Raw genomic sequence first — 12,243 nt, 5'->3', positions numbered from 1 at the left:
ATGAAAAAGTTACCCTTCGGGTTCCAACTAAATCTATCATCTCACACCTTAAACCCATGTCGTCTGGTTCTTGACACCCCTACCCTGAGTAAATGGGTCTGTGCATTCACCCCATCTATTCCATGCTCTTATACACCTCTAGGATCATTTCTCAGCCTCCAAGGAATAAAGTCCAACCTATCCCTACAGCTCAGGCCCTCAGGTCCTGGCAACATCCTCATAAATCTTTTCAGAATTCTTTCCAGTTTATATGGCATTTTTCCACAATAGCAGGGTGACCAAAACTGAATACAATAATGCAAATGTGTCCTCAACAACATCTTGTACAACTGGAACATTGCATTCCAAGCTTCCTGTTCCCTGTTGCTTTCCAAGTTCCGTGTTGGAGCGAGGCCAGTGTGCCAAAAAACGTTTAGGGAACAATGCAGTTGAAATCCTAGGCCTCATTGCTCTCCAACACATCAAGAGAAGCAGGAAAAAACCCACTGCAATGAGATTTTCAACTTCGCACATTTCTAAACCAAAATGAACAAATTAGAGTTTTTATTTATACACTTATTTTTTTACTAGATAAATTTCCCCAGAAACTCTGCAAAAGCTGCATTTTTTTGTCTCTGGTCTCCACACATTTGTGCACCTGGACTGTTTTGCCCTTGGAGATCAGGGTCACATTTACTCCTAAGTCCTTGGCCTGAAGTTCATTAGTGAACCAGATGGGTTCATAAACAGAACAGTGGTACAGTGAAAAGCTTTTGTTACGTGCTAACCAGCCAGCGGAAAGACAATACATAATTACAATTGTCCCATTCACAATGTACAGATACATGATAAGGAAATAACATTTAGTGCAAGGTAAACCTAGTAAAGTCTGATCAAAGATACCGAATCATCAATTAAGAGGCAACCATATCTGCGAGTGTGGAATCTCACATTGGAGAAACTGAGCAAGGTTGGCAGATTTATTTCCTCGAAGGATATTAGTGAACAAGATGGATTTCAATGAGAATTCAATAGTGCCATGGCCATGATTACTGATACAAGCCTTTTCATTTCAGATATATTGAATCACTTGACTTTAAATTCCCCTCCTGCCATGGTAGGATTTGAATTTATGTTTCAGTTTCAAACATTAAGTGAGAGGAACTCCACTGAAAATCCATCTGCACGGTTTAACTGTCACTTAAGATTGATAATTTGCCAGAAACTGTTTCAGTTGACCTGGTAGTGAGTCCAAACTATTTAACATCATACCAATTATGTAGTGCTGTATATTGATTTTTTGCAAATTCAAATAAGACTGCAGATAAAATAATTATTTTTAAGGAGGCTTGTAATTTTATTTTAAAGAACAGCACAATTATGGGACTATCGCACAATTTATTTCAAGGAGAACGATATAATAACTAGTCTTGCATTCATTCATCATGTTTTATAAAACAAGTCTTGCATACAAAGAAGTGTTGTCAACTATGTGATATATAGATCATAGTCAGCATACAACTATTCAGAATCTACAAAAAAAAAAATCACTTTACCAACTAATGAAGAGTGGAGTTACTATTACAAAACCACAAATGATGAAATAACTCAGCCAGTCAAACAGCATCTATTGAGAAAGCAATGAGTCAATGTTGTCTCAGGAACGCTCTGTCAGTACTGCGGGAAGAGTGGAGTGGTGTTATTTTTTAAAGCCAAGCAGGGGGTGGTGGAACAGCGAGGTGCAACACAAAAGATCCATGGAGACGAGTTACGACAAAACAGCTGATAGTTTGTGTAATGGCATTTTACAGAAAAATATATTTCTTTATAAATACGCTTATGGTATATGATATATTATCAATGATCATAATGGCCTGATTTGCAAGTTTGCGGATGAGACAATGACTGATGGAGTTGTGGATAACAAGGAAGGTCATCAAGGAAATGGTGGATGAAATTTAATCCAGGCAAGTATGAGATGATGCATTTTAGGAGGTCAAATGCAAGAGGAGGAAATACAGTAAATGGCAGAACCCTAAGCACCAGTGATGCACAGAAGGATCTTGGGGTCCAAGTACACGGCTCTCTGCAAGTGACAACAGTAGATAGTGATTAAGAAGAAATACAACACACTTGCCATCATTAATCAGGTTGTTGTATAAAAGACTGGAATTCACGCCGTGACCCCATCAAATTTTGGTTCGGCCACATTTGGAGTATTGTGAGCAGTTCCGGTTGTTACATTACAAAAAGGATGTGGAAGCTTTGTGGAAGCTTTGGAGAGGGTGCAGGAGGGATCCACCAGGATTTTGCCTGGATTAGAAAATCTTAGCTATAAATGGAAGGTTGAACAAAAGGATTATTTTCTCTGGAGCATCACAGGCTGAGTGACAACCTGATATCTATTTATATACTTCTCATAGGCATAGATACAGTTAGCGTTTATCACCCCAGGATAGAAATGTAAAATACTAAACAGCAGAGGGGGGAAAAGGCTAAAGAAGATCAACAAGGCATACATTTATTTTAATCAAACACACAGTGGTAAGTGCCTGGAATGTGGTGGAAAGAGAAGTGGTGGAAACAGATACAATAGCAATGATTAATAGGGATTTAGACAGACAAATGAATAGGCAGGAATGGAGCGATACAGACCATGTGCAGGCAGATGGGAGTGGTTTGAATTGGTATATGGTCAATACAGATATAGTAGACCAAAGGGCCTGTTCCTGCGCTGTACTGTGTTCGATATTATGTTAGAGGACATAGGTTAAAGATGGTAGGGTTTGAAGAAGGGTCTCATCCTAAAACATCCCCCATTCCTTCTCTCCAAAGATGCTGCCTGTCCAGCTGAGTTACTCCAGCTTTTTGTGTCTATCTTTGGTTTAAACCAGCATCTGCAGTTTCATTTTGCACATAGGTTTAAGATGAGATGGAGTACGTTTAAAGGAGATTTGTAAAGCATTTTATAAATTATACTGAGCCTGGAACATGCCCCCCAGGGAAAATGGTAGAAGCAGATATGAAAGCAACATGTAAAAGGCATTGAGAAGAGACACATGAACAGGCAGGGAATGGCATAGTATGGACTGTGCAGACAGACAGGATCAGTTTAGATATGTTTCATGGTCAATGCAGACAAGTTGAGCCAAAGGAAAGGAATGATGCAGGAAAAATGCTCCCGATGTGATGAAGGAAAAATGTTCCCGATGTTGGGGAAGTCTAGAACCAGGGGTCACAGTTTAAGAATAAGGGGTAGGTCATTTAGGACTGAGATGAGGAAAAACCTTTTCACCCAGAGAGTTGTGAATCTGTGGAATTCAATGCCACCTGGCTGTGGAGGCCAATTCACTGGATTTTTCAAGAGAGAGTTAAATTTAGCTCTTAGGGCTAATGGAATCAAGGGATAAGGGGAAAAAGCCGGAACGGGGTACTGATTTTGGATGAACAGCCATGATCATATTGAATGGTGGTGCTGGCTCGAAGGGCCGAATGGCCTACTCCTGCACCTATTTTCTATGTTTCTAAGTTTGAAAGGGCCTGTTCGTATGGTGTATTGTTCTATTTTCTAAACAGGATAAGAAAGGTATGAAAACAGGAAAGGGGAACTTCGCTGATATTGTGCAATTTAATGTTAATTTCAGAAGGTTGCAAAGTGATTGGAATGAAGATACAATGATATTGTGTTGTTTCTTTTCACTTTGTTTACACTGCATCACCACGCCGGGTTCAGCAATCAGTTTATTTATTTTATTTAAATTAAATTTTAAATTAAATTTCTTTATTTATATAGCACATTTTTAGTCAACTTGCATTGACCCCAAAGTGCTTCACATAATCACATCCACACACACAGGCAAAGGTGGGTGAAGTGTCTTGCCCAAGGACACACACAGGCAAAGGTGGGTGAAGTGTCTTGCCCAAGGACACAACGACAGTATGCACTCCAAGCGGGATTCGAACAAGCTACCTTCCGGTTGCCAGCCGAACACTTAGCCCATTGTGCCATTGAAGTTTTTTTCTTCATTGTTGCCGATGTCTCCCAGCCGTTGCTGGGGGCCGTATTTCTCAGGACGCGATCCCTTAGCTGGTTGAGGAGATGCGACTGTGTCTCTTCCGTCCGGCAGCTTTTGTATTGGTCTCCTCGCACCCCTCGGCATACCTCGGGATCGCCCACGCGGAGCGTCGACTGCGCCCGCGGGCCCCTCCGTCCCGACCCACGCCCGGGGTGTCCCCGACCCACATGCAGGAGCCGCCCTCGACCATTCTATTCCTTCCTCCGGTTCTGGGGGGGGGGGGGGTTCTGTGACGTCAGCTGATACACAGACCACTTATGGTCGAACCCTCGTCAGTAGCTACGAGGGCTGGCACGTGATGTCATGGGCTAGGGGGCGTGTCCTGCTACTTAAGCTCATCTCACCTTGAGATGAGGGGAGTCAACAGGTAGCTGAGCCCAAGAAAACAACCTCTACAGCTCAGCTACAGCAGCAATGACAATTATGTTAGCGGACCAACTTAACATGTAACACCTGAATAAAACTACCGTTTGAACCTGCCTGACGTCTGGCCTTATTCACCATGTTTGGTGCCGCTACAATATCTTCTAGTTTACATTGGACAACAGAATAGCAGTGGAGGCAGCTGTAGAATCAAAGGTCAATAGTGGAATTGGATTGAGAATCAGAAGTCATACAACCAGAAGCTGAGGATCATCCCTGCTCCACAAAGTGATCACCCAATATGAATTTGGTTTCTCCAATATATAGGAGGCAACATTTTGAACACAATTGTTGACACCAAATACAATAGACTAGTTTGGAAGAAGTGTAAATGAACTGATGCTTCACCTGAGATAATTGTTAATGACCCTGGATAGCAGGAAGGAAAGAGGTGAATAGTTAAGTTTTCCAATTCTTCCTGCTCATAAGGTCATACGGAATAGGAGTCGAATTGTGCCATTCAGCCCTTCAGGTCTACTCCGCCATTCAATCATATCTGATTTATCTCTCCCTCCTAACCCCATTCTCCTGCCTTCTCCCCATAACCTCTGACACCTGCACTAATCAAGAATCTATCTATCTCTGCCTTAAAAATATCCACTAACTTAGACTCCACAGCCTTCTGTGGCAATGAATTCCACAGATTTACCACCCTCTGACTAAAGAAATTTCTCCTCATTTTCCTAAAAGAAGGTCCTTTAATTCTGAAGGTATGACCACTAGTCCTAGAGGTCCAGAGTTTTAAGTTCCCTACTACTGCACCATAATCTCTGTCACAATGATTAACGCTCCGTACCTGTGTGTCCAGTTCCTTGTTTTCTTGTAGAATGGCGTGAAGCTCGGCATCTTTTGCTTTAATCTGATCAAGGATCTGTTGATACTTGGAGCACAGTTCAGCCAAACAAGGGTCGGATTCATCAAGATCGGGCGACTCTGTCACAGGTATCTGTAAAACATCACATAATGTTTAATTGCTGCTATCTGGTAAGTAGTTATCCCTGAGTCTCTTTCTTGGCATGGGTATATTTCATGTCAGTTTATGTGCTAGTGCTACTATTCTGGAAAAAAAGGGTTTCATTGGTATTCTGTGAAGAGACATTTCCTTTTAAAGGGAGCCAGTTTGCATTTGCAGGTAAATGTCATAGAGCCATAAGAACTGAGCAAAAACAAGCTTAAGGGCCTGTCCCACTTAGGAGACCTAAACAGCAACCTCTGGTGACCTTGCCTGCCGCCCAAGGTTTCCATGAGGTCACAGGAGGTTTTGGTCACTCTCGCTAATGGTCGAAAGTGGTTTCCGCTTCATCTAGGTTGCTGCTATTTTTACATCATGATTAAAACCGGCCTCGACTAAAAATAGGTTGCCTTTAAAAATCGATAATTTTTTAGTCGCAGGTCTAGTCGAAGCCGGTTTTCTTCATAGTCGAGGAAGGTTTTCTACAAATGCGTGGTAGGTGGTAGGAGGTTGCAGGTCACCGCCACATTGATTTTTTTTTTTGGGTGGCGGGCAAGGTCACCAGAGGTTGCTGTTTAGGTCTCCTAAGTGGGACAGGCCCTTAAGGATATTAATTAGTTTAGTTTAGTTTAGAGATACAATGCAGAAACAGGCCCTTTGGCCCACCGTGTTTGCTCCGACCAGCAATCCCCAGACATTAACGCTATCCTACACCCGCTAGGGACAATGTTTACATTTATCAAGCCAATTAACCTACAAACCTGGATATCTTTGGGAGGAAACCGAAGATCTCGGAGAAAACCCACGCAGGTCACAGGAGAACATACAAACTCCCTACAGACAGCACCCGTTGTTGGGATCGAACCCAGGTCTCTGGCGCTGAATTCGCTGTAAGGCAGCAACTCTACCACTGCATCACCATGACCGCCATTAATTCTATTTCCTCAGCGATCAATAACAAAACATTCCTGGTAACTGTCCAAGGCAGACTTGATCAAAAGTGACCGTTTCCAGGTAAAGGGGAGTTCCAGCATCTGGGAGGCTTTTAAAAAAGAAATAGGAAGAGTTTAAGGCCAGCATGTTTCTGTTAGAGTAAAGAGCAAGCATGGCAGGACTAGGGAATCTTGTTTGATAAGGGATACTGAGGGTCTGCTCAGGAAAAAGGAAGGCAAACGTCAGGTACAGATAACTGGGATCAACCCAGTCCCTTGAGGAGTACAAGGATATAGGTGTACAATAATGAAGGAAATCAGGAATGCAATATGGGGCCACAAGATTTCCCTGGTGGACAAGATAAAGGAGAATACGAAAACGATTCAATAAAATATATTAAGAGGAAAAGGATAGAGTAAGTTCCGTTAAGGATCAGTGATGTAAGCTGGATGAGCAGCCATGGAAAATGCGGAGGTCTTAAATTAATTTTTCTTGTCCGTATTTACAGGGGAGGGAACAATGATATCCTGGAGCATATCGATATTACAAACAAGTAGCTACAAATGATAAGGCTGAATTATGTTAAAAATATAAGAAAATATTAAATGGATTCCTGGGCCAGCTTACAATTTATATGTAGTCTCAAATCAGGCTTTTCTCCAGTAGATTGATACAGAAAGGCAAGTTTAGGTTTGCCTCAGGTTGCTGTGTATTAAGATAATGAATGACTTTAATGACTTGATGAGAGAGGAAGCCCAGATTAATCCCAGTAAGGGGTATTGAGATAATGTCCGATGCCTTTAATATGTAAAATACCTTGCACCAAATGTCCGATGCCTTTGAGGCATGCAGTGACTGATGACTTTGATATGCAAGTATCTTGTACCACATGCCCGATGCCTTTGATATGTAAAGTCCTTGTGCCATATGACAAGATGCCTTTGATGTGACGAGATAACTCACGCATCCTGTAGTTATGCACCCGAGTTTATAATGAGTTTAGGCCGCAATTGGAATATTGCGTGCAGTTTTTGTAGCCCCATTACAGGAAGCATATGCAAAGGCGACCTGATAGAAGTATTTTAAAAAGAGAGTGGTATAGGTAGGGCAGATGTCAGAACCTTTTTCTTTGGATGGAAATGTCAAAGATTAGAGAGCATAGCTTTGTCAGAGAGGGAATGTTTGAAGGAGATGTGTGGGGCAAGTTTTTTTTAAACTACACAGAGGGTGGTGCCTGGAACGCACTGCATAGTGTAGAGGGGTAGTGGCATCAAGAAGCGTTTGGATAGGCACATGGATATGGATAGAAACATAGAAAATAGGAGTAGGCCATTCTGCCCTTTGAGCCAGCACTGCATTTCAATATGAGCATGGCTGATCATCCAGAATCAGTACCCTGTTCCTGCTTTCTCCCCATATCCCTTGATTCTGTTAGACCTAAGAGCCATCAGAATCAAGGGATAGATGCTGGCAGAGAAATTTAGTTTAACTTGGCATTAAGTTCGGCACAGATATTGTTTGCCATAGGGCCCGTTCCGGTGCTGTACTGTTTTATGTTCTAAATAATCAAAGTATGCATGCATTACATTCTTAGTTTCCTACAACTCCACATTTAAAATGGCTGGGCTCCTGAAGCATTCAAGAGCAGATTTCCCCACCAGCAGTTCCAACTAAATCAGGGCCATTAACTTCCCCCATTCTAACCAAAGCTATTTAATAAATGAGATAGCAACTGGGAAAATGTTATTAAAGTAGGTGTGGCAGAAATCCATCCAAATTAGTATTAACTCCCGAGGGATAACACACAGAACTGTAGGTGTGGCATTGTAGACGACTTGCATCACCAAGGGTGCAGCTTTAAACAGGTGGTACCGCCCACTGAGTCATTCCACATTGTTCTGCAGGCATTTTACAGGCATATGTCAACACAAAATGTTAATATATGTTTAAAGTGAATTATATTACAGGACTAGTGGTTGGGGGAAAACAAAATCATACCTTGAAAATCGCTGTGCACCACAAAGTAGTTCACAGATAATGAAAGATTTTGAAATAAAGTAATAAAATGCTGGAAGAATACAATGCGTCAGGAATTAGATGTTAATTTAGAGACAAATAATATTTCTGGTCAAGGACCTTTGCTTTAAAAAAGGGAGAAATTAGAGGTGTAAAGCAAATGTATTCACAAGGAAAAGGAGCAGGGAGACCAATAAGTGGAAAGAAAGATCTATGAAAGGCAGAAAAACAGATTAAATGACAAAATGGGATGACAGTTGTTCTGTGAGGGAGAGGAAGAGTTACAAATCCTAATAGCATCTCAGCTTCTTTACTTGTACCTCTACCACCCTGTTTTACTTATAGCCATGTGTCCTTTATTGCTTTATCTCTCCTGCCTTCTAATCCATCACCGACCTTTCCTTTGGTTCTTCCTCCCTCTAGCTCCCATTCCTTGCCACTGTATTTAGACGAGAATGTACAAGGCAAAATTAGCAAGATTAGCAAATGCCATTTGGTGTTGTGTGTTCAGCTTGGTTACCCTGTCAGAGCAAAGTTGTGATTAAGCTGAAAAGAATGCAGAGAAGATTTATGAGGAGGTTGCCAGGATTCGTGTGCCTCAATTACAGGGAGAGGTTGGGCAGGCTGGGACTTTATTGCTTGGAGCACAGGAAGATGAAAGTGATCTTGCGGTGCTCAAGATCACAAGGGGAATAGATAGTGTAGATAAACAGTCTTTTACCCTGAATAAGGGAATCAAGAACCAGAGGACATTGGTGTAAGGTGAGAGGAGAAAGATTTAATAGGAATTTGAGGGGTGCCATTTTCACACAGAGAGTAGTTGACATATGGAATGAGCTGCCAGAGGAGTTTGTTGAGGCAGATATCATAACAACGTTTAAAAGATATTTGGAAAGGTCCATAGGCAGGAAAGGTTTAGAGGGAGTGGGTCACAACTCAAGGATTTCATTGAAATTACCATCTCTCTTATTGGACTGCACCCTCTGAGCAGGGGCGGATTAACCATTAAGCAGACTAAGCATGTGCTTAGGGCACCAGGGCCAAAGGGAGCACCACAAAGTTGGGAAAAGGGTGAAAAGAAAAAAAAACGAATGAAGATTTGTAAATTTTTTTTTTTGATAAAACTAGTGCAAATTGATCATAATGTTCTGTTTCTTGATCATGGTGCACCCTAGGCTTATCTTCCCAGGTGTACCACAAGGGGCACTGCTGGCGCAGTGCACTCTGGCCTCTGTCGGTCAGTAAGGTCATTAACACTGTCACATGTTTCCTGTTATGGAATATTCTCGACTGACCTCTGTGCCTCAGACATGATGTGTGCGATATCCTTGGAAATCTAAGACCACTGCACTGGTAAGATGTCATACAGCTTCAATGATCCTTTATTTAATTAGTATACATAGTTGTCTCTTATCTGTCGATCTTTTTTGAGACTTTTTGTGTCTACTTTTGCCTGATTTAAGCTATTTTCTGTTGGCGAGGTGCAGTGTCATAGCATGTGTTTAAAAGTAAAATGATGGAGCCAAATTCAGTTGTCATGACGGTCATTTCAATGACCCTCTCTGCCCCTTTTTAATTTCAGCCCCATGTAAACATCAAAAATGAAGCGTGTTCAGTTGAGTGGTGCGCAAAAGAGAAAACGTGCAGAAGAGAATGAGCAAAATAATCTGTCTGTTGTAGCCAAGACAGGAAAGCTGACAGATTTCTTCTTACAAACTGCAGAGAAAGATGATCCAGATCAAAACCAGTGTCAGTCTTCAGAGACAGCAAGTGAATCAAATCTATCTCCTTCATCAGAAACAGGCAGTGTTGGTGCAAGGCCAGATTTTCATGATGACGTTGCACATGATGAAGTGCCACAACCTAGACCTAGTTCTACGAAAAGATGTGTAAATGCTTTTGAACTGTCCAAGGAGTTTAGAGAACTGACCAAGGATGAAATGAACAAAGCTAAGGACCCAGGGTTGTGGGATGAATTTTATGGTGATGATGTGACTTATTGGGTTGCTTGTGGACCCAGTGAATGTCAGCACCACAATGGGCCATTTGACAAATCGTGTCGCAATTTCATCAGTGGGAAGCCAAAGAGATACTGTTCACAGAAAATCTTTTTTGGAATAAAAGCCAATGGTGAACACTACAAGAGAGAATGGCTGTTGTACTCTCCTTCAAAAGGATCAGTTTACTGTTTTGTTTGTAAACTATTTGCGCCCAAAGGGTCAACGCATTTTGCTAGAAATGAAGGATTCAGTGACTGGCGAAACACTGCTGTAATTGACAACCATGAAAAAAGTACAACTCACCGAGATGCCATGTTGACATATTTATTGAAGACCCAAATTGAAGTGGAGTACAATTACTGGGAGAATGTGCTTTGGCGTGTTGTAGCAGTTAATTTGCACACTGGCTGAACGAGGATTGGCATTCCGAGGAAAAGTGGTAAAAATTTGGGTCTCTCAATAATGGGAATTATTTGGGGCTACTCGAATTGATAAGTCAGTTTGACCCATTCTTGGCTGCTCACATATCACGGTATGGCAATGCTGGATAAGGCAACCCTTCGTACCTGTCCAAAACGATATGTGAGGAACTTATTGCGTTAATGGCAAAGAAAGTGCACTCCATCATCATTGACGAAATTAATGTTTCTGGGTACTTCAGTCTGTCTGTGGACTCAACGCCTGATCTTTCGCATGTTGACCAATTGAGCATAGTGCTCAGATACTTGCAAGATGGACAGCCAGTTGAACGATTTATCACATTTTTGGAATTACAAAACCACACTGGTGAAGCTATGGCACAGCAGGTGTTGAAGTACTTATGTGATGATTGTAAATTGGATTTTGCTAAATGCAGAGGGCAGTCATACGACAATGCTGCCAACATGTCTGGACGTTACAATGGCATGCAGCAAAAACTTTTGGATGCAAATCAGTTTGCCATTTATGTACCCTGTGCAGCTCATTCACTAAATTTAGTTGGACGAAGTGCTGTGGATTGCTGTCAAGTTGCAGTAGATTTCTTTTCCACTGTACAACTGCTCTACACATTCTTTTCAGCCTCAACTGCTCGGTGGAGAATTCTCAAACATTGCATTGGAAATGAAAAAGTTTTGAAATCACTTTCAGACACCAGATGGGAAGCACATGCTGTGGCAACTGCAGCAATTATCAACTTCAAGATTCTGGAAGCTTTGGAAGATTTATCAGATGACCAGTTGCAAAAAGGTGACACTAGAAGGGAGGCAAAGAATATTGCAAACAAGATGCAAGAACTGGAATTTGTGTTCATGCTGAATTTTTGGAATGAAACTTTAGTAAAGTTTCATAGAACAAGTCAACTTCTTCAAAGTGAAAATATGATCTTGCAAACATGTGCAGATTTGTATTCATCATTGGCAGACATGTTGCACACATCAAGAGATGAGTTTGAGAGATTTGAATCACTTGCAAAGGACATGCTCCCTGATGTAGAATACAAAGCAACTCAAACGCGTAAGCGTATAAGAAAGAGAATGCCCAACGATGGAAATGCACCAGAGGTCATTCTCAGTGCCAGAGACAAATTCCGTATCTCCACTTTTTATGTAATTGTTGAAAAGTTAGAAACGGAAATGAGGAGGAGACGAAAGGTGTCCACTTAAATAGCAGACAGATTCTCTTGTCTGACAGATGTTCCTAATGCCACCCAACAAGGTGCTAATTCCCAATCATCAGAAAGTGAATGGTACTCAAAGAATTGTCAGACACTCAGTGATGCTTATCCAGATGACATGAACAACATTTTGTCTACAGAGCTTCAGCAGTTCCATTCATATGTTCTTCATAAGTTTAAAACAACCAAGAAAACATCTTTCACTCACAT

At 41.5% G+C, this 12,243-nt stretch overlaps 1 protein-coding gene across 3 annotated transcripts in view; it reads right to left on the bottom strand.

The window, feature by feature from the left end:
- Positions 1 to 12,243, bottom strand: part of ccdc68 (coiled-coil domain containing 68) — a 74,835-nt gene that overhangs the window by 42,471 nt on the left and 20,121 nt on the right. For all 3 annotated transcript variants that reach the window (XM_033033337.1, XM_033033331.1, XM_033033322.1), the window contains one exon: positions 5,275 to 5,424. In XM_033033337.1, coding sequence (XP_032889228.1) covers positions 5,275 to 5,424 — 150 coding nt within the window. The remainder of the gene's footprint in view (positions 1 to 5,274; positions 5,425 to 12,243) is intronic.

This window comes from Amblyraja radiata, chromosome 1 (assembly GCF_010909765.2).
Source record: "Amblyraja radiata isolate CabotCenter1 chromosome 1, sAmbRad1.1.pri, whole genome shotgun sequence".
In the NCBI taxonomy this organism is placed as follows: Eukaryota; Metazoa; Chordata; class Chondrichthyes; order Rajiformes; family Rajidae; genus Amblyraja; species Amblyraja radiata.
Note: the sequence above shows the minus strand (reverse complement) of the source record. Positions and strands in the feature narration are given on the sequence as shown.